Genomic DNA, 23,433 nt, shown 5'->3' on the forward strand with positions numbered 1-23,433 from the left:
CACATATACAATGCTTCTGGACCCAACTGCTGTTTCTAAAGCTGACGATTGTGTAAGCTAATGCAATGGGTTTGCTGGTTGACACTATAATCATGCGAGCATTGGAGATACATTCAAAGGAACCGACCGAGAAGCAGTAAAGCACGCTACTGCTAGGTCACCATCGCCATTATTTTCAAGTCTAAGAGGCAGCCGCGTGAAAACTGACATTAGTCTAGCAAAGTTGTGATCGCCATTGATTCTAATGGGGACGGAGCTGTGAGAATTACCTTCTAAATGTTTTCAGCAAGGTTAATAGTGGAGCAATGCAGAAGTCCCAAGAAAATATAGAGTGGCATAACTAATGGCATTGGTCATTTACCGACTGAGTGTGGCACCAAGGAGTCCTAGTAAAATTGATGTCAATGGGAATTAGGGGAAAACTCTCCAGTGGCTGGAGTCATACCTAGCACAAAGGAAGATGGTAGTGGTTGTTGGAGGCCAACCATCTCAGCCCCAGGGCACTGCAGGAGTTCCTCGGGGCAGTGTCCTAGACCCAACCATCTTCAGCTGCTTCAACAATGACCTTCCCTCCATCATAAGGTCAGAAATGGGGATGTTCGCTGATGATTGCACAGTGTTCAGTTCCATTCGCAACCCCTTAGATGATGAAGCAGTCCGTGCCCGCATGCAGCAAGACCTGGACAACATCCAGGCTTGGGCTGATAAGTAACATTCATGCCAGACAAGTGCCAGGTAATGACCATCTCCAACAAGAGAGAGTCTAACCACCTCCCCTTGACATTCAACAGCATTACCATCGCCGAATCCCTCACCATCAACATCTGGGAGTCACCATTGACCAGAAACTTAACTGGACCAGCCATATAAATACTGTGGCTACAAGAGCAGGTCAGAGGCTGGGTATTCTGCGGTGAGTGATTCACCTCCTGACTCCCCAAAGCCTTTCCACCATCTACAAGGCACAAGTCAGGAGTGTGATGGAATACTCTCCACTTGCCTGGATGAGTGCAGCTCCAACACTCAAGAAGCTCGACACCATCCAGGACAAATCACTCCCCTTGATTGGCACTCCATCCACCACCCTAAACATTCACTCCCTTCACCACTGGCGCACTGTGGCTGTAGAGTGTACCATCCACAGGCTGCACTGCAGCAACCCGCCAGGGCTTCTTCGACAGCACCTCCCAAACCCGCGACCTCTACCACCTAGAAGGACAAGGGCAGCAGGCACATGGGAACAACACCACTTGCACGTTCCCCTCCAAGTCACACACCATCCTGACTTGGAAGTATATTGCCGTTCCTTCATCATTGCTGGGTCAAAATCCTGGAACTCCCTTCCTAACAGCACTGTGGGAAAACCTTCACACAGACTGCAGCGGTTCAAGAAGGCGGCTCACCACCACCTTCTCAAGGGCAATTAGGGATGGGCAATAAATACTGGCCTTGCCAGCGACGCCCATATCCCATGAACGAATAAAAAAAACTCCATAATTTCCTCTTTCTTTTGCACCATTCAAAGGTCCCTATGACTACTAAATGTTAATGACCTGGACTTAGATATAGAGGTTTAATTTCAAAGTCTGCAGATGATACGAAACTAGGAAGGATGTCAAGGCCTTAGAAAGGGTGCAGAAAACATTTACTAGAATGGGACCAGGAATGAGGGACTTCAGTTATGTGGAGGGACTGGAGAAGCTGGGGTTGTTCTCCTTAGAACTGAGAAGGTTAAGGGGAGATTTGATAGAGGTGTTCAAAATTATGAATGGTTTTGACAGAGTAAATAAGGAGAAACTGTTTCCAGTGGCAGAAGCGTCGGTAACCAGAGGGTACAGATTTAAGGTGATCGGCAAAAGAGCCAGAGGAGACATGAGGAAACATTTTTTTACGCAGCGAGTTGTAATGATCTGGAATGCACTGCCTGAACGGGTGGTGGAAGCAGATTCAATCGTAACTTTGAAAAGGGAATTGGATAAATACTTGAAGGGAAAACATTCACAGGGCTATGGGGAAAGAGCAAGGGAATGGGATTAATTGGATAGCTCTGTCAAAGAGCCGGCACAGGCATGATGGGCCGAATGGCCTCCTCCTGTGCTGTAACTACTATGATAATATGAAGCCCTCAGGAATATTGGTGCCATTGTCCACGCCATCCATACTCTCAGCAGAAAACTTCTTTGTTCTATTCACTATCCTCACTGCAATGGCGATGTTTCAAAATTTTCTGCCCCATTAAATTCACTAATGCCAGGTCCGATCGGAAATAAAATAGTTACTGTTTGATCTGACTCTGCAGCACTGGAATACTATGTGGGTTCATCATATAACAAGATCTTAACTAAATATATCAGTCTATTTGCTTACTTTTTAGCTCCCTTTATTCACCAGCTACTTTATTGCTATTTTTAAAAAATTCATTCATGGGACGTGGGCATCGCTGGCGAGGCCGGCATTTATTGCCCATCCCTAATTATCCTTGAGAAGGTGGTGGTGAAGCCTTCTTGAACTGAGTGGCCATTTCAGAGCCACATTGCTGTAGGTCTGGAGTTACATATAGGCTTTTTTAAAATTTGAAAATATACTTTATTTCATAGAATTTGAAGATACACACAGTTCAATGTAAATATCACAATTTCAAACCAGTACAATTCAAACCAATACACTACAGATCGTACACAATGCAATATTACAATTCAAACACTGTGGCCCCGATTTTCAAATCAAATAGTGGGTGCTTTGGGGGCGGCCGTGGGGGGAGGCTGCGAAAATCCCGAGCGGGTGAGGAAGCCGGCTCCAACCCCCCGACTTCTGAGTTCCCCACAGACTCACCTGTGCGCGCGCTTCACAAATCTGGAAGTGCCGCCGGCAATTAAAGCCAACGGGTTGATAGTTAAAGAACCAAATGTACTTTATTTCTGACATAGTAGATCGTTAAACCAATTTTAAACTTACCTGGGCGGCTTTTCCACGGCTTCCGATTCATGCCGGATCAGGCAAAAATAAAGTAAATAAATTAAATAAAAAACCATTGCACAAAGTTAAAAAACAAAATAAACCTACCTTTCCACCAATGTCACCTGCACCCCCCTGCTCCGATGTCCCCCTCTCTGATGTCCCCTCCCTCCCCCCGATGTCTCCCTCTCCGATCTCCCCCTCTCTCCCTGATGTCTCCCTCTCCGATCTCCCCCTTCACCCCTTGATCTCCCCCAATCTCCTCCCCGATCTTCCACTCTCCCCCCCCGATCTCCCCCTCCCCTCCCTGATCACCCCCTCTCCCCCTCCCAATCTTCCTCTCTTCCCCCCCCATCTTCCCCTCTCCCCCCCGATCTCCCCCCTCTCCTCCCTGATCACCCCCTCTCCCCCTCCTGATCTCCCCCTCTTCCCCCCCACCCGATCTTCAGCGCCCTCCACTCTCTGTTCCAGTGCCAGATGACTTTTCTCCCTCTCTCTTTCTCTCCGCCCTCTGCCCCGATTTTGCAGCTCCTGTCACCAGCCAGCCTGTCAATCATGCTGGCTGCTGGACGCAAAACCCGGAAACAACTTTAATCACCATCAATTACATTGCGATCGCGTCGGAAAAGGTAAGTTTTTTTTATTCGGGTTTGCCACGGGTACCTTCACCACCCCCCCTCTCCTCTCCCGCCACTGCCAACCCGTCACCATTTCAAAATTGAGCCCAGTATATTCCTTATAATTCATGGTGTACAAGACAAGATGGGGTGGCCTTATACGGTGGCCTTATTCCATGGCCTTTGCGTAGGTCGCACCTCGCTTCTGTGCGTCCCGCAGTACGTACTCCTGCACCTTGGAGTGTGCCAGATGGCAACACTCGGTTGTGGACAGCTCCTTCAGCTGGAAGACCAGCATGTTTCGGGCGGACCAAAGGGCCTCCTGCACCAAGTTGATGGTCTTCCAGCTGCAGGTGATATCTGTCTCGGTGTGCGTTCCGGGGAACAGTCCGTAGAGCACAGAGTCCTGCCTTGCTGAACTGTTGGGGATGAACTGGGACAGATACCAACGCATCTCTCTCCACACCCTCTGCGCAAGGGGGAAGCCTATCAGGAGGTGGAAGACGGTCTCCTCCCCATCACACCCTCGAGGGCAGTTCACAGTGGCGCTGAGGTTCCATGTGTGTTGGAAGGACCGCACTGGGAGGGCCTTTCTCACCACCAACCAAGCAACATCTTGGCGCCTGTTGGTCAGCTCTGGGGATGAGACGTTCTGCCAAATGGCATTGACTGTCTGGTCGGGGAAGAAACCAATCGAGTCCACCCTCTCAGTTCCTTGCAGGACTCTCAGGACGTTTCGTATCGACCGCTGTCTGACGGCCTTGTGGTCGAAGGGATTTCCCCCTCAGGAACGTTTCCATCTGGGACAGGTGGAGGGGGTGGGGGGGGGGGGGAACAGTCCAGCTCGACAGGACATCCTGTGCCTGCTCGGCCAGCGTGGCCAGACCCAGCCTTCTCAGTGTGTTGGGCAGGTAGAAACCCAGCACGTAGTGACACTTGGTGTTTGCGTACTGGGGCTGTACACACATCCTGAGGCAGCCACACACAAAGGTGGCCATCAGGATTGGAGTGGCATTGGGGACGCTCGTCTCCCCCTTTGTCTGGGGGCTTGTACATGGTGACCCGTTCTACCTTGGACCTCCAGACAAAGTGGAAGATATCTCAGGTGACTGTGACGGCGGAGTTGTGGGGAATGGGCCAGACCTGGGCCACGGAGAGCAACACCGCGAGTACCTCACACCTTATCACAGGGTTCCTGCCGGTTATGGAGAGGGATCGCCCCACCCACAAATCCAAGCTTCTGTTTGGCCTTGGCGATCCGCTCCTCCCAGTTCTTTGTACAGGCTAGGGCCCCCCGAACCAGATCCCCAGCACCTACAGGTAGTCGGACCTGACGGTGAAGGAGACAAAGGATCGGGTCTCCCACCTGCCAAAGTACATGGCCTCACCCTTTCTTCAGTTCACTCTGGCCCCCGAGGCCAGCTCGAAATGGTCACAGATGCCCATCACTGTGTGGACAGACTGCTGGTCGGAGCAGAAAACGGTGACATCGTCCATGTACAGGGAGGCCTTAACCTGAGAGCCTCCACTACCTGGGATCATCACCTCCCTCCTCCCCCCCACCCCTGATACCTGCGTCCTTCCTGATGGACGCGGCAAACGGCTCGATACAACATACGAACAAGAAATCGGAGAGAGAACAGCCCTGCCTGATTCCAGATCTGATCGGAAAGCTGTCTGACTCCCGCCTGTTGATTAGGACTGCACTACAGATGTCCGCGTACAGCAGTCGGATCCAATCGTGGATTTCCTCCCCATGACCTTATTTTGGAGATCGCGTCCTTGGTGTACGTGTGGGATATTCTGTCAAAGGCCTTCTCCTGGTCCAGGCTGATGAGGCAGGCGTTCACCCCCCTGTCCTGCACGTAGGCGATTTTATCCCTGAGCAGCGCAAGGCTATCAGAGATCTTCCTGCTGGATACCGCATAGGCCTCGTCCGAATGGATCACCCACTCCAGAGCAGACTTGAGCCTTTTGGCAATGGCCTTGGACAGAATCTTGTAGTTGACATTTAGCAAGGAAATGGATTGCATATAGGCCAGACTGGGTAAGGACAGCAGGTTTTCTTCCCTAAAGGGCATTAGTGAACCAGATGGGTTTTTACGACAATCCAATAGTTTCATGGTCACCATTACTGATTATTCCAGATTTTATTTCATTAACTGAATTTAAATTCCCCAGCTGCCGTGGGGGGATTTGAATTTATGTCTCTGGATTATTAATCCAGGTCTCTTGATTACTAGTCCATTAACATAATCACTATGCTACCGTACCCTGTGGGATTTCTAATTTCTTATTCGACCCCTTAATGCTATTAACCTGTAGCTGTAAATGGGAGGAGAATGCAGGGAGGGCCAGTCTGTATATTGAACTATTTTGCTGCGTGTAACAGAGAAATGAATGTTTAATGATGAACCAGATAGTGCTAATCCTAGACTATTAAGAAGAAAATGATGATCGTTTGTCACTATGAGATAGTAACCTCATTGATAGGTATGGGTGACTTCATGAACTGTGAGAGTGAACCTTGAGTGGTTGATAACTGTCATTTGAATCCTGAGGGTTTAGTTTGATTTAATTTGAGTCTGTTTTTTGCTGACAGTGACAGTCATGTGGATGCCAGCTGGCAGCGAGCTCCATGCAGATTAAGTAGCTGCCTTGAAAATAAGCTCGTTCAGTATTACCATTTGAAAGATTAACACATCCCTATGAAATTCCTTTGTCTGCTATCTTAATGGAGACACTAACTCTTTTAAAATAAACTGATTAACACCTCTGTTAAAATGGTAGACCAAGGAATTTCACGTGAACGCATTAAATATATACTAATACTCAAAGAGCCTAATTTCAGGGCAATGTTCGCTAAATGATTTTGGTGTAATCATTGGAACTTTATTCTCAAGGGCAATTAGGGATGGGCAATAAATGCCGGCCTTGTCAGCGACACCCACATCCCATGAACGAATAAAAAAAAAATGCTGATCAACAGTTGATATAACATAATCAATATCTATATTATTGTAGATATGGTTTTACTATTATGGTTTACTGGGACTTTGACATGAGGTTCAAAACAACAATGGGGGTTAAATTCTTCTTATAGAACCATAGACGTCTGATAATTTTAGAAAAATAATTGCTGTGAGTATAAAGCAAGGAACATCATATTATACTCATCAAAGAGAGATGTTCAGCACGGAAACTGAAACATCTATTTTACAGGGCCCCTTGCCCTCTGGAGTGCAATATCTCCAAGAGTGGTAGATGTGCCTGTGGAATTTGAGATATGGCCCTCAAGACATGCTATTGATTTGATAAATTGATGAAACAAACGGATGAGCTTTTAGAATTTGGCACTTTTTGTGAAATCTCTTGCAAACAAATGATATAATGTGTCCAATTATTTTCTGTCACTGCATAATATGGTATATCACCAACTGAAGCAATATCTGGGGATCTAACGCTGTTTCAAGCTCAGATATACAATAGGAGGTAAGATTCAAGAGATTGTGGTCTCAGTATGAACAGTCTTATGACAGACATCTACCTACCTTTCTCACAAAGTACATTGAAACCTTCATTACATTTATTACATTTCTGCAGCAAGAACAAATCGTTGCGTGTCTGCTATTTGACCAAATAAACACACTATTCGGAGATCTGCTAACATGTTTTTTGACCGTTCAATCCATCAAGCTAGTTACACAGGAGTCCAAATGGATTCATTTAGAAGAGAGCAGTAACCATCTGTTCGATGATGAACTGTTCATAAGGTTGAAAACAAGAGCAATACTGAGGCAGCTGGGATGATGGAGATATATCCAAGAGAGAGAATCAATGCTTGTTCCTTTCTGCTGCTTGACAATTTTACATGGGAAATGATTTACGTTAAAATGAAGTTTTCTCTCTGCGATGACTGTCTAAAGATAGCTTCATTTGTTAACTTTGAAAACATAGAGATGGCACATCTTTCTGCTGTGAAATTCCTTTTGTGGTACTGCTTGCCAAGATTTTCCACTTTCTCAAGGTATTTATGAACCAATTGAGGATGGGGTTTGTAGAGTACAAACTATTCAGTGGCCACAGTCAAATATAATTGAAAAAGCTCCAGAAGAAGTAGAAAAAGGCAACAATGGGGGGATGTATATACTTTGGAGGCTACCTTTTGGAGGTATCATAATGAAAGGAACTACAAAAAACAGGCTCCTGAGACAAAATTCAATTGAAGTGTATGTTGCAACACCCCAAATCAACACTGACATGAAACTAATGCCTTGTAGAGTGCAGTTACATGCTGATATGAGCCCAGAGTGTGCAATTTGGCATGGTTTATCCTATCAAGCTCACAATAGAGAGCAGTCCATCAGCTTAAGCATAAATAGGACATAAAAAGAATTGGCAAATTGTGAACAATGCTGAGTCCCACACGTAGCAGAAGATATTAAACTACAGGAGTCTGTAGGGCTGAAGAGGGAAAGCAATAGCAAACTGATGAGACCAGCCAATTGAGGATTCAACTAGCAGGTGAACGGTGTGTGATTCATCAGCTGTTATGACCTGCTTCAACCAATCAGCCAATAATAGGAGAATGCCAATGAAAGACCATTAAGAATTAAGAAACTGTGATCATTTCAAACAAATGTCAAGCAAACTGCTTACCTTTATAGAAAAGTGGCACATCTAAAATTGTCTCTCCCAATTTGTCTCTTTCCAGCACTATTGCTTTGAGTTCAGTTGGAATTAGGTCCATGATCCTAATAACATCTCCTGGAGAAAAGGAGAATTCGTACAAGGATCCTATAGAAAACAAAGCAATTAAAAATAAAGGATGCAGTAGTCAAATAAAAACGAGATTGATTTATCAAACAAACAGCGCACATTCATTTGTCCATTCAAACTGCGCAATAATTTTTCTTTCAATTCATTTTTTTCCTCAATATTCTGGCCTCCTTTTCTGGCTGAAGTGCAGTTCACAGGCAGCCTGAGATCTCTGACACCTAATGGATATTCTTCATGTGTAGGGGAAATGAATGATGGCAGGTTATTCTATCATTGAGGTTATTTCAGTTGAACCTGGTCCTGTTCTCATCTGATGGGATGCTCATTTTCCACATGAATCATCACATCATAGCATCACAGAATCTTACAGCATAGAAAGAGGCCATTCGGCTCATCATGCCTGTGCCAGCTCTTTGAAAGAGCTATATAATTAGTCCCACTCCCCTGCTCTTTCCCCATAGCCCTGCAAATTTTCTACCCTTCAAGTACTTATCCAATTCCTTTTGAAAGTTACTATTGAATCTGCTTTCACTACCCTTTAAGGCAGAGCATTCCAGATTATAGTAACTCGCTGAGTAAAAAAAAAATTCTCAAAATTGGCTCTTTTGCCAATTACCTTAAATCTGTCTCCTCTGGTCACTGACACTTTTGCCACTGAAAACACTTTCTCCTTATTTACTCTATCAAAACCCTTCATCAGGAGCACAAATCATGACTGATTTTTCATCTCTCCAGCCCATGGGTGCTGAGACCAATTATAGCACATTCAATTGCCATACTAGCTGAGATCAGCTAATTTAGCACAGACTGGGAATTGTATCTGGGACCTTTGGTCTGTAGGGTTTAAACTTAAAAGCAGGCATTCTTTGGACAGTGTTTCATTATGCCCGACACCTTGGACTATCATTCGTGCAATGCATTCAGGTTGCAGGTGTCATCAGTTGCCCACATTAACAATAGTATCTGTTTTGACTTTGGCATTAGTCAATATGTAACAAAGATTGCCATTTTGGGAAATCCCCCTCAAAATTCCAATGGTGAAGAATAGTGGCCTAACTTCTCAATGAAAGTCCAACATTTTCTTGTGCCAGTTTGATGTACAGAGGCAGACCAATGCAAAAATAACTCTGAATGGAGAGTGCAATTGTAGGGTGACATACTTTTAATGCACTATCCAACATAAGATGAGAAATCACTGTGATTGATGTTATTATGAGCTTGGGAAGGTGGAATTATGGCCCTTACTACCCTTGGGGAAGGGGAGGAGGAGGTTGGATATATAAAGCAAAACCCAGAAGAGAGAGAGAGAGAAAAAAGGCAAAGTGCTGTTTTAATTGCTAACTTGTATTCTTCTTCCCAGTTATTACTAAATACTCTCTGTTCTATGTACATAACTGTGCTAGGAACTTTATCTGGAAGAAGTTCAAGATGGGGAATGCAGATTTTCCTCTTCAGACTCCAGGTGCAAGAGCTTGAAAACATAAGAACATAAGAAATAGGAACAGGAGTAGGCCATTCGGCCCTTCAAACCTGCTCCACCATTCAATAAGATCATGGCTGATCTTCGACCTCAACTTCACTTTCCCGCCCTATCCCCATATCTTTTGATTCCCTTAGTGTCCAAAAATCTATCGATCTCAGTCTTGAATATACTCAATGACTGAGTATCTACAGCCCTCTGGGGTAGAGAATTCCAATGATTCATAACCCTCTGAGTGAAGAATTTTTTCCTCATCTCGGTCCAAAATGGCCAACCCCTTATCTTGAGACTATGATCCCCTAGTTCTAGTTTCTCCAGCCAGGGGAAACAACCTCTCAGCATCCACCCTGTCAAGCCCTTTAAGAATTTTATACGTTTCAATGAGATCACCTCTCATTTTTCTAAACTCTGGAGAATATAGGCCCATTCTACTCAATCTCTCCTCATAGGACAACCCTCTCATCCCAGGAATCAATCTAGTGAACCTTTGTTGCACCCCCTCTAAGGCAAGTATATCCTTCCTTAAGTAAGGAGACTAAAACTGTACACAGTACTCCAGGTAGGGTCTCACCAGAGCCTTATATAATTGCAGCAAGACTTCCTTACTCTTGTACTCCAACCCCCTTGCAATAAAGGCTAACATATAATTTGCCTTGCTAATTGCTTGCTGTACCTGCATGTTAACTTTCTGTGATTCATATACAAGGACACACAAATCCCTCTAAATATCAACATTTCTGAGTCACCTTTTAAAAAATATTCTGCTTTTCTATTCTTCCTACCAAAGTGGATAATTTCACATTTCCCCATATTATACTCCATCTGCCACCTTCTCGCCCACTCACTTAACCTGTCTAAATCCCTTTGCAGCCTCTTTGTGTCCTCCTCACTGCTGACTTCCCACCTAGCTTTGTATCATCAGCAAACTTGGATTCATTACATTTGGTCCCTTCATCTAAGTCGTTGATATATATTGTAAACAGCTGAGGCCCAAGCACTGATCCTTGCGACACCCCACTAGTTCAACCTGCCAACCCGAAAATGACCCGTTTATTCCTACTCTCTGTTTTCTGTCTGTTAACCAATCCTCAATCCATGCTAATATATTGCCCCAATCCCATGAGTCCTAATCTTGTGTAACAACCTCTTGTGTGGCACCTTATCGAATGCTGTTTGAAAATCCAAATATACCACATCCATTGGTTTCCCCCTTTTCTACCCTGACATTTACACCCTCAAAAAACTCTAACAGATTTGTCACACACGATTTCCTTTTCATAAAACTGTGTTGACTCTGCCTAATCATTTTATGATTTTCTAAGTGCCCTGTTACTACGGCCTTAATAATAGATTCTAGCATTTTTGCTGCTACTGATGTCAGGCTAACTGGCCTATAGTTCCCTGTTTTCTCTCTCCCTCCTTTCTTGAGTAGCGGGATTACATTTGTTACCTTCCAATCCACGGGGACCGTTCTAGAATCTAGGGAATTCTGGAAGATCAAAACCAATTCATCCACTATCTCTCAGTCAACTCTTTTAAATCCCTGGGATGTAGGCCATCAGGTCTAGGGGATTTTTCAGCTTTTAGTCCCATTAATTTCTCCAGTACTTTTTCTTTACTAATCTTAATTACTTTAAGTTCTCCACGCTCATTAAACCCTTGGACCCTACTATCTCCGGTATGGTTTTTGTGTCTTCTATTGTGAACACAGATACAAAATATTTGTTTAGTGTCTCTGCCATTTCCTTATTCCCCATTATAATTTCTCCTGTCTCTGCCTCTAAGGGACCCGCGTTTAATTTAGCTAATCTCTTCCTTTTTACATACTTGTAGAAGCTCTTACAATCTGTTATTATATTTCTTGCTAGTTTACTCTAGCAAGTTTGAGGGGGGAGAGTGGAACCACGTATTGCAAATTCAGGCACAGATTGTTCATGGTTCACTGTCCATTATGTGTGGGATTTCACAGTATGAATATTTAATGTGCTTTAAAAAAATTCCTCTCGCCACTTTTTTAGGTGTTAACTCATTAATGTTCATATGACAACATCACTCAGTAATATTTGGGCTACAGTAACTTCAAGATGATAAGTCTGATTTTGGCGTCAAGTTTTTTTTTTAGTTGGAAGATTAGGAATTTTCCATTCATAGGATCAGGAAAACTTGTAAATACGCAGAATGGTCACTCCTTGTCTGCAAATTTCTGTTCTGAATGGTAATACTGTCCAATCTAGATAGCTATTTTCACGAGATACATTTCAAAATTCACTGGCTGTGAAGTGCTTTGCGGCATCTTAAGGATATGAAAACATGCTACATAAATGCAAGTTCTTTCTTATTCCCCTTTCATCACTATTATTGTTGGTACTTAGGTCAGAGTGAGGACTATAGTTTGGTGGTAAGGTAAGTCTTAAATGAGACTATTATGGTATATCATAGAATCATAGAAAGGTTACAGCACGGAAGGAGGTCATTCGGCCCATCGAGTCCATGCCGTTTTTTTTTTCCCCATTATCACAACTCTATGGCCTTTGCACCTCTCTATAATTTCCCTGCAAATTTGCTCCTCTATATCCTTCCCATTAGTTGGTGGCCCATGGAATACACCCAGTAGTATAATGGCATCCCTATTGTTTCTTAACTCTAACCAAATAGATTCTGTCCTTGACTCCTCCAGGATATCCTCTCTCTCTCCAGTACTGCAATATTCTCCTTAATCAATGCTGCCACCCCCTCTCCTTTCTTCCCTTCCCTACCTTTCCTGAACACCTTGTATCCAGAAATATTTAGTACCCAATCCTGTTCTTTTTTGAGCCAGGTCTCCTATTTGTTAAACTAACTTCTTGTTGGCTGAGAATTTTCCAATCTTTAGGTATAGTTTCCATTTTTAGTATCGAAACTGGGAGAAAATCAGGGATAAAAATAGACCTCAAAAAACATAGGTAAATTTGGAAAAAAAAATTAGTCTTTATTTGAACATCGTTAGAAGGCAAAAAAACACCCAAGCAACTAAAAGCGAGCGTACAGCTGAGCTAAATGACAACCCACAGTATTTATACAGTTCACGAACATTACTTTTCTGACAAGTATATGCTCACAATGAGAACAGGAGGGGCCGTTAAATCTGACATCCTGGCGTAGATGACAGGTTGCACCCGCCTGTGACTTCCCAGCAAGAGGTCCACCTCACTTAAATATGTCCAGTTGATGCCAGCAACGCTGGGGGCGGATCTCAGCACAAAAGTAATGGGGGAGACCACAAAATGTGACAATTGCTAGCCACTTTGGGGAGGTCTGAGGCCCCTCTGGGTACCTCCAATCCATGCCCATCAGCCCCTTTTATAAAGGGCCAAAAAAACCCTTAAAAATTAAAAATCTAAAAATTTAAAAGCTTGAAAATTTTAAAAGATCTTTGGGGGTCCAGGTCAATACCAAACATGGCTTATCTCTCCATTTAATTAAATGCAGACTTCTTTCCTGTACAAAGCTCCCAGCTAGCTGTAAAGTTAATTCTTTGTTGTGCACACTCATAATATAATAACTCATAGATAACAACTCATCAAATTATATTATCCTGTTTATCCTTTCCTAATTCCATATAAAGCTGAACACATTCAACTTAACCCCCATCTTTGTACCCTTTACTTTAAACTTTCAATACTGTTACAATCTTTCTTTAGTTCCTCAGATTTCCTGTTCACAATCTCAATTATTTCCATGTGTAATACCATTACTGGTTCAATGCCTCCCTCTGCCCAGTAGACCTTCAGTCCTTATTTCCATACCTACTACACTTGCCACTGAAAAGCAATGCTATTGACATTATAATTTCTGAGTGTCAGTGTGGCTCGTTGGTACCACTCTTGCCTCTGAGTCAGAAGGTTGTGGGTTCATAGACCTGCTCCAGAGACTTAAGCACACAATCCAGTGCAGTACTGAGGTCGTGCTGCACTGATGGAGGTGCGGTCTTTTGGATGAGATGTTAAACCAAGGCCCTTTCTACCCTCTCGTAAAAGATCCCATGGCACTATTTCGAAGAAGAGCAGGGGAGTTCTCCCCGGTATGCTGGCCAATATTTATCCCTCAACCAACATCACTAAAACAGATTATCTGGTCATTATCTCATTGCTGTTTGTGGGACCTTGCTGTGTGCAAATTGGCTGTCGTGTTTCCTACATTACAAATGTACTTCATTGGCTGTAAATCACTTTGGAATGTCCTGAGGTTGTGAAAGGGTCTATATAAAGGCAAGTCTTTCTTTCTTTTACATGTACAATATCTCACTATTGGGCATCCTGGTATAGTGGGGGTGAAAATTGGTCAACGCCAGTAGCACGATACAGGTTCATAGTGAATCGGCAGAATGGAAAAGAAAATCTGGTGTGGTGAAAAACAGGCTGCCAGTTTGCTATGGGTCCGTTTCATGCTACTGGCATTGACCAGTTTCACCCCCAGTAACTCATGTAGCTTTCTGTCCTAAGGTAAAGTTTCCACTTTACGCTCCAGATCATTTATATATAAAGTAAATATGAACCGGCCCCAACACTGACGCCTTACTTAACTCATGTTTTTTAAAAATTCTTTGGCATTCTCTACCCCAGAGGGCTGTGGATGCTGAATCGTTGAATATATTCAAGGCTGAGATAGACAGATTTCTGGACTCTACTCTAGGAGAATCAAGGGATATGGGGATCGGGCAGGAAAGTGGAGTTGAGGTCGAAGATCAGCCATGATCTGATTGAATGGTGGAGCAGGCTCGAGGGGCCATGTGGCCTACTCCTGCTCCTATTTCTTATGTTATGTTCTTAATTCCTTAATAATTTCGTCACCTAATATAGACTCTAAAGCCTAGAGCATCCACTCAACCATTATGTCAGCAGAAGTGTGCCATAACTCTGGCCTATTTTCTGGCCACAGGGTCATTTATATAATTTTGCCAATAAGTCTGCTTTTGGAAGGGTGTGGAGATAAGCAAGGGCAGACCTTAAAGGCATGTATTAGGTGCCCTATGTGCTGCCAGTTGAAGAAAAAATGTTAAATTAAAAAAAACATGCAAAAATATGACTTTAAATATAAATATGAAATTTTAAAGAGCCCTCTGTCACCCATAGCAACGATGGAAGCCAGGGACGAACAGGTATCCCTTCTGCCCCAGCACTGCTCTGGTACAAAGGATGGAAAAATGCTACTGAATATCTTTCTTTTATAGGAGTAGACTCACATTGCCCTCATTCAACTTGTATGATAGCGTAACCCATAATAATGATCGCATCCCGTTGTGATCTGGACCAAATTCACGTCATGTGTGTTTCTTCAATCTCTCCGAAGGCAGACTGAACTAACACTAGATGAGGTGAGGCTTAGTTTGAATTCTTATAATCAGATTGACTTATTTCAATCGGTAAAACTTATCATTGTGGAATTAAAAATAGTGAATACAGTACACTACCCCACTTTAGTGGGTCATCCTCCTTAATAACTCCTCTAGATTGATTCCTGGGATGAGAGGGTTGTCCTATGAGGAACGATTGAGTAAAATGGGCCTATACTCTCTGGAATTTAGAAGAAAGAGAGATGATCTCATTAAAACATATAAGATTGACAGGGTAGATGCTGCGAGAATGTTTCCCCTGGCTGGAGAGTCTAGAACTAGGAGACATAGTCTCAGGATAAGGGGTCGGACATTTAGGACCGAGATGAGGAAGAATTTCTTCACTCAGGGTTGTGAATATTTGGAATTCTCTACCCCAGAGGGCTGTGGATGTTGAGCCATTGAGTATATTCAAGACTGAGATCGCTAGATTTTTAGACTCTAAGGGAATCAAGGGATATGGGGATCGGGCGGGAAAGTAGAGTTGAGGTCGAAGATCAGCCATGATCTTAATGAATGGGAGGAACAATATGGAAAGGCAGTATAATCTAAATGGTACCATTTTGAAGGGGGTGCAAGAGCAGAGGGACCTGGGGTGCATATTCACAAATCTTTGAAGGTGGCAGGGCAAGGTGATAAGGTGGTTAAGAAAGCATATGGGATGCTTGGCTTTGTAAGCAGGGGCATTGAATACAAAAACAAGGAAGTCATGCTAAACCTTTACAAATAACTGGTTAGGTCTCAGCTGGAGTATTGTGTACAATTCTGGGAACCACACTTTATCAACGCCTTGGAGAGGGTACAGAGGAGGTTCACCAGGATGATACCAATTTTACAACACCAAGTTATAGTCCAGCAATTTTATTTTAAATTCACAAGCTTTCGGAGGCTTCCTCCTTCGTCAGGTGAACGATGTGAAAATTGTAAACAATTTTACAACACCAAGTTGACAATTGTAAACAATTTTACAACACCAAGTTATAGTCCAGCAATTTTATTTTAAATTCACAAGCTTTCGGAGGCTTCCTCCTTCGTCAGGTGAACGATGTGAAACGATGTGAACGATGAGGCTGCCGTGCCTGAACTCTGGGAAACCCGGCCCGCAGGCGTTAAGTCTAAAAGCCTGCTAAAATTTGAGGCACGGCAGCCTCATCGTTCACATCGTTTCACATCGTTCACCTGACGAAGGAGGAAGCCTCCGAAAGCTTGTGAATTTAAAATAAAATTGCTGGACTATAACTTGGTGTTGTAAAATTGTTTACAATTGTCAACCCCAGTCCATCACCGGCATCTCCACAGGATGATACCAGGATGAGGGACTTCAGTTATGTGGAAAGATTAGAGAAGCTGGGATTGTTCTCCTTAGAGCGGAGAAGTTCAGGGTTAATAGAGGTATTATGAGGGGTTTTGATAGAGCAAGTAGGGAGAAACTGTTTCCTCTGACAAGTGGGTCGGTGATCAGAGGTCATCGATTTAAAATAATTGGCAAAAGAACTAGAGGGGAACTGAGGAGAAATTTTTCACGCAGAGAGTTGTTAAGATCTGGAACATACTACCTGAAAGGGTGGTGGAATCAGATTTCATAGGAACTTTCAAAAGGCAGTTGGACATATACTTGAAGAGGACTAATTTGCAGGGTTACGGGGAAAAAGCAGGGATGTGGAACTAAGTTGGACAGCTCTGTTGCAGACGGCCGAATGGCCTCCTTCTGTGCTGTAAGATTCTATGATTCCAAAAACACTCCTGCTCCTCCTGGCCCACGAGCAGTGCTGGAAAGGCACCCTGCACCTGCTGGGTTTCCTGAACTCTGGGAAACCCGGCCCGCAGGCGTTAAGTCTAAAAGCCTGCTAAAATTTGAGGCACGGCAGCCTCATTAAAATATTTAAATTATGGACCCATCTCTCGAGAGCAGGTTAGTCGCCCACCTCCCAAACCTCCTCAATTACAACTGGAAATGGGTGCGTTGGAGGCAGGTTGGGGTTACGTTTCCAATTTTTGAAATTTTCACCCTCCCCCCACCCCCCGCCCATCCCGGGGAGTTAAAATTCCCCTCTACTTTTCTCAATTAAAAAAAACACACACTGTATCATACATAAGGAACAGTTTCATAAGTTGCTGTACCTTGTAAATATGCTCCACTAATCACTTTCACCGTCCGGTTCAGGCTGCTTAGATTCAGAGACCGGATGAAGGAGTGCCAGAAATGTACCTGCTGTTCACTACAGTGATCCATTTTGGGTTTTTTTCCGCATGTACTGAACCAGCACCCTAATGGAAACATGCAAGTTTGAATGCCTTTAGGATGGCATGGTAACTTTTCTTCCTAAACCTTGGAGCAAAGGTTGATCAAGTCAAAATGCTCTAAAAACTGGTTAATGATGAACTACTGTAGTTAATAATCACCTACTGCATTTCAATCATCCTTAATGTTCTTAATCTGTCTCAAGCATTTGGTTTTGGGCTAGTTCCAATGATTTATTCAGACCACACAGTACTCTGTTGTCTTAGATATATGTGAATTGGAACTGATGCTGTGTGTCATTTGAATGGAACTCATTTTTTGCTTTTTTTCACGTTGCCCATGAAAACCTAGCTACTATGACAACTGTTCATATCTACTAAAAGCTAAATGATTCGAAGGTCCTCATGCACAGCTCACAGAATGATACAGCACAGAAGGAGGCTATTCAGCCCATCGTGCCTGTGCCGGCTCTTTGTTAGAGCTATCCAATTAGTCCCATTCCCCTGCTCTTTCCCCATGGCCCTGTAAATGTTTTCCCTTCAAGTATTTATCCAATTCCCTTTTGAAAGCTACTATTGAGTCTGCTTCCATCACCCTTTCAGGCAGTGCATTCCAGATCACAACAACTCGTTGCGTAAACTTTATTTTTCTCACGTCACATCTGGTTCTTTTACACCCCGTCCGATATTACTCTTCATTCAAATTGGTTGAGATGTAAAATGGTCGCTCGACTCAATCGAGTTAGCTTTCTGCCAGGCGGGATAGGTTAAAATTACCCCCAATGTGCCAGTAAAAATGTGTGTACTTACCATTCCGATGTGTGTGGAGGCACCGTGTATTAATGCTGCCAATTTCCAACAAATCATCTTAGCATCACATTTTATTAAGTGCATTATTCTGAATCCACGTATTGAACATGGATGCAAGTGCTACATCGATAAATAGAGAAAATAATTGTTTTTTACAATTGGTACTAGCTCAGTTGCTGTGCATAGAAATGTAATGTTCGCAGGACCCTATCCCAGACAGAACAGCACTATATATGACTAATCACTTCAGAAACTATTGCAGTTACACATAGGCATATTAACAGCTTGTGGATCCTTGTGGATTGACAGGACGCAGTGTAGCTGGAGGTAGACGGCTCCGCGATTGATCACAAAACAAGTTTCGATGAAGAAAAGCTGTATTTACTCCACCCAGTAATCCCACTGAACATGGATGCAAATTCAACATTTATATGAAGAAAATAATTATTGTGTTAACTGGTACCATTTAAGACACTCTTCATAGAAACATATTACAGGTAGGACCCTCCCCTTTCCCAGACGTGGGGATCTCTGGGTTCATTGTCCTTTTTACATAGGTGTCTCCTAAGCATCAAGTCTCACAATATATTTTCCCTATCGCTCTTCGGTCCTGACCTTCTGCGAGCTGGGCACCCCGTCGTAAAAGGGAAATTAAAGCTAGAGAAAGGATACAGCAAAGATTCCCTGGGATGAGAAGTTGTAGTTATGAAGATAGGCTTGAAAAGTTGAGGCTTTTTCACTGGAATAGAAAAAAGATTCTCAAGCTTATGAAAGTCCTTGAGAGGGTAAATCGTAAAAGTTTTCACTGGTTGGTGAATCAGTAACGAAAGGACTGGAGCTCAGGATTATCATGAGAGGAAGAAAGCAGGAAGTTAGAAGAATTTTTTTTCCACAGGGAGAGCTATTATAACATTACCACCAGTGGCTATTGAGGCAGAGACTATTACATCTTTTAAAAGGGAATTGGACAGTATTTGAAAAAGAATACAATACAAATATATTGAGAAAATGTAGGGGAAAGGGATAAAAATAGATAGCTCCAATTAAAGAGCTAGCACAAGCACAAGCACAAGCACAAGACACGAGAGGTTTAGAAGGTTGAAGGTTAGCCATGCACTTATTGAATGGCGGAGCAGGCTCGAGGGGCCGTATGGCCTACTCCTGCTCCTATTTCTTAATCTCTCATAATCACGATGGACTGAATGGCTTCCTCCTGTGCTATAATTTCTGCAATTCTTACAAGTTCCTATAAAGAGTGTCTTACTGTCTTCAATGAACCTTTCACAATTACCAATTCGTCTGAGCACCTGGATACTGCTCTTCTGTTCCTCTACTCCCTCCTTCAGTTCTTCCATTAGCAACACTTATTGCATCAAAGCATCTACCTGAATTTCTTAGTTGTGATAATTGAAATTGTTTTACAGTATACACTGATTATTGCCCTCAGTTCCCTTTCCATTTCTTAAATAGTTTGGCCCTAACTTAGACATTTTCATTAGATTAACAGCTTTCAATGAATCATAACATAAAATCTTTGACTATTACATGCTTTGTAAACTAATGGGGTGATTTTCAGAATAGTTAGTGTGGGGAATGGAACACTTACCATTTCATACACCCGGTGTCAGTATCAAGCACTCATCGGTCAGGTATAGCATAACTGGAACCAATGTAAAGTGCCATCTACTCTGCCTCAAAAAACATGTCTCAGTCCTAACCTCAGGGGAGCATTTCCTGCTGCACCATTTTACCACTTCCGACAACAACGATCTTGAGTCTATCTGAGTGACATTGTCAATTGGTGGTGAATCAGGGACAGTCTTGTGCTCTAGGCCAATGCCCAAAAGAAACCAGGCTAAGCCTGTCCAAAGTCATTTCACACACAACATTTACAGCCTGCAGGCAAAGACTTTCAGCCCATCAGTCTAGGCTGGATCTGAACCCACATGAAATGACCGTGTCCAATTTACTGTGCTAACCATTTCCCCAAGTTCTGAATCTAATGAAGATTCAATATACAAATCGAGCAATAAGTGTGTGAGGGAGAAGTCCAGATGTGTTCAATCCTTACTCCTCCGTGGAATTAAGTGTTTTAAAAATGGCGAAAAGCTGCAGCAGACATGGGAGAGATATTGGCCCCGATATTAGAATGGAGGCGGGATGGCAGCAGGATGGGGGGAGGGGGGGGGGGGGGAGGGGGTGAATGGGTGCGTCGAGACTGGCACCCCACAAACGTCTGGTGACACAACTTTAACATTTATCACACACAATATGAATTGATGTTAACAATGATTGGCATGTTGAACACCTCAGTACGTTCAACGCGACATGACACATCTGTGACGATGCTTAATATTGCCTTCTGTTCTCTTACAGGGCCTTCAGCGACTGCAGTGACGGCAGAGGGCAATTCCTCAGAGGGCCGGACTGTCGCATCTTAGTGAGCCATCCACCAGCACAGATACTCTCACCTCGGTGGGTCCTAGTAAACAGTTAGTTGGGTTGGCACCTGGTGAGTCACCACACAAAGTGAGCTCGAGCAGACACTGGTGGCAGGGGCAGCTGTGGAGAGACCGTGTTGGTGGGAGCACTCCTCTCCAGGCTCTGCTAAGCTGGACGCAGATGCTGAACCCCGAGGGCCATCCTTTAAAAGGAGAATGATTGAGGGACAGCAGCACAATTGCGAGGTACTGGAGCAGGTGCCACACGCACTCTCCACAATAGCGCAGAGGATGGAGGAGTCCAACTCCTGCATGAGTGGAATGGTGGCAGAGGTATGGGAGGGAATCTCTGAGATAGTGTCACAGGGACACGAACAACTGTCTAAGATAGTGTCACAGGTAAGTGCGGGAATGTCTGCGATGGAGAGAAGGCTAGCCTCCATTGAGCTTCAAGCACGGCTCACAAATGAGTCCATTCAGGCCCTGACAACGGCCGTTCGGACTCAGGGTGAACAATGTTCTGCCGCCTTAGACAGGCAGACAGATGCACTAGCCTTACAAGGCATCACACATGTCCTCCAAACTGCTGTCCAGCAGAGTGGTATCATAGACACAGCACAGGAGGAGGCCATTCGGCCCATCGTGTCCGCGCCGGCTGAGGAACGAGCCACCCAGCCTAATCCCACTTTCCCGCATTTGGTCCGTAGCCCTGCAGGTCACGGCTCTTTGGGTGCACATCCAGGTATTTTTGAGTTGAGGGTTTCTGCCTCTACCATCCTTACAGGCAGTGAGTTCCAGACCCCCACCACCCTCTGGGTGAAAACATTTTTCCTCATTTCCGCTCTAATCCTTCTACCAATCACTTTAAATCTATGCCCCCTGGTTATTGGCACCTCTGCTAAGGGAAATAGGTCCTTCCTATCCACTCTATCTAGGCCCCTCATAATTTTGTACACCTCAATCAAATCACCCCTCAGCCTCCTCTGTTCCAAGGAAAACAGCCTATCCAATCTGTCACCATAGCTAAAGTTCTCCAGTCCTGGCAGCATCCTTGTAGGAGTGCGTGGAAGAGGGGCAGGATGTTGGATTCCCTCAGAATGAAGGAATCGTGGCAGCTGTCAGGAAATCTGGCGCACACGTGAAGAAATCTTTTGCGGTGGCCACAGATGAGCTGAGTGTTGATGGAGTGATACCCCCTTCCTGTTGATGAACAGTCCTGACTCGTGCGGAGGTGCTCGGATTGCTATATGGGTGCAATCGATTACACCCTGCACCCGTGGGAAGCCAGCCACAGCGTGGAATCCCACTGCCCTCTCCGTCTGGCTGAGGTCGTCCATGGGGAACTTGACGTACTGCGAGGCTCTGTGAAACAAGCCGTCGGTGACCTGTCTTATGCACTTGTGTGCAGGTGACTGAGAGACCCCGGCGGTGGCACCCTAGAATGACCCGGAGGCAAAGAAGTTGAGGACAGTGGTGGATTTGACAGCGTCGGGTAATGAGATGCCGCTCAGCCCAGCCGGGAGCAGCTTGGCATGAAGGAGGCTGCAGATGTCTGCGACTACCTGGCGACTCACTCTGAGCCTCCGTATGCACTGCTCCTCAGAGAGGTCCAGGAAGCTGAGCCTTGGTCTGTAGACCCTGTTGCGAGGGTAGTGCCTCCTGCGACGTCGCTCTCTGTTGTTGCCCTCTGTGCTCTTGTGCAGGTCCCTGTGGCGCAGCCCTGTGTTGCAGAGCTCCAAGTGGCGGTGGTGGACGCCGTGCCTGGCGAGGCTGGTGATGTTGCTCGTCCTCGGGTGTAGTGGTGAATGCAGCCATGGCGCCCCCCATCCTGACGGTGTCAGTTTGAGGGGGTCCGAAAAGTTGTTAAATATGTATGAACAGAAGAATTGTGAGTGGAAAATAAGAATTTTCAGTGAAAACACAAAGATCTCGCAGCCAAAAGTTTGTGTGAAAGAACAGAGTGCCCTGCAGCAAGAACTCACCTTTTCTCCCCATCTGTCAAACAAGCATTTGAATGTCCAACTGGCTGCTGGCTGAAACACGTCTGGTTGAACATGGAGCATTTCCCACAGCACGGGAAACACGCTGGGGATGTTTAAAAATCAGACCCCTGCCTCAATGTGGACAAAATTAAGCACTTCAAGTATCTACATAAGTCTCTTAACTATCATCCCGCCGGCTTTAATTGCTGGTGGGACTTCCGCATTCAGGAGGCGCGCGCACCCTGACGCGTCAGTGGGGAACCCGGAAGTTGGCAGGTTGGAGCCGGGCTCCGAACCCGCTCAGCATTGCCGCGATTTTCGGAGCCCCCCCGCCCCCAATGCACCCGCAACTTCACTCGAAAATCGAACCCATTAACCTAGAAATTGAGCTCGACATAAAGGAAATCTGCAATACTGGCCAGCAAATTCCAGGCTTCATGCATCGCGTATGTGATTCTGCAAGGAAACCGCTGTTTCAGAGTTTCTGCTGACAGGAAGTTCACTTCAATGGGGATTGCTTTCAGTACTCCTCTGGCATCTGACTTAGCAGAGGAGGGTGAGCAGGAGCAGAGAAGTGCCACCAGAACTACTGTGCTACCATTGCATCTATAAGTCCATGCATAGTTACTTTTCTTTAATTCATTCATGGGATGTGGGCGTTGCTGGCAAGGCCAGCGTTTATTGCCCCTCCCTAATTGCACTTGAGAAGGTGGTGGTGAGCCGCCTTCTTGAACCGCTGCAGTCCATGTGATGAAGG

General features: G+C 44.6%; 1 protein-coding gene across 1 annotated transcript in view; it reads right to left on the minus strand.

Annotated features, from left to right (window-relative positions):
- Positions 1-17,465, minus strand: part of LOC137310775 (protein THEMIS3-like) — a 65,721-nt gene extending 48,256 nt beyond the window's left edge. The window contains exons 1-2 of the mRNA XM_067978400.1: positions 17,324-17,465; positions 8,232-8,369 (exon numbers count right to left, since the gene is read on the minus strand). Coding sequence (XP_067834501.1) covers positions 8,232-8,369; positions 17,324-17,435 — 250 coding nt within the window. The 5' untranslated portion in view covers positions 17,436-17,465. The remainder of the gene's footprint in view (positions 1-8,231; positions 8,370-17,323) is intronic.
- Positions 17,466-23,433: the final 5,968 nt, after the last annotated feature.

Source organism: Heptranchias perlo, chromosome 3, assembly GCF_035084215.1.
Source record: "Heptranchias perlo isolate sHepPer1 chromosome 3, sHepPer1.hap1, whole genome shotgun sequence".
In the NCBI taxonomy this organism is placed as follows: Eukaryota; Metazoa; Chordata; class Chondrichthyes; order Hexanchiformes; family Hexanchidae; genus Heptranchias; species Heptranchias perlo.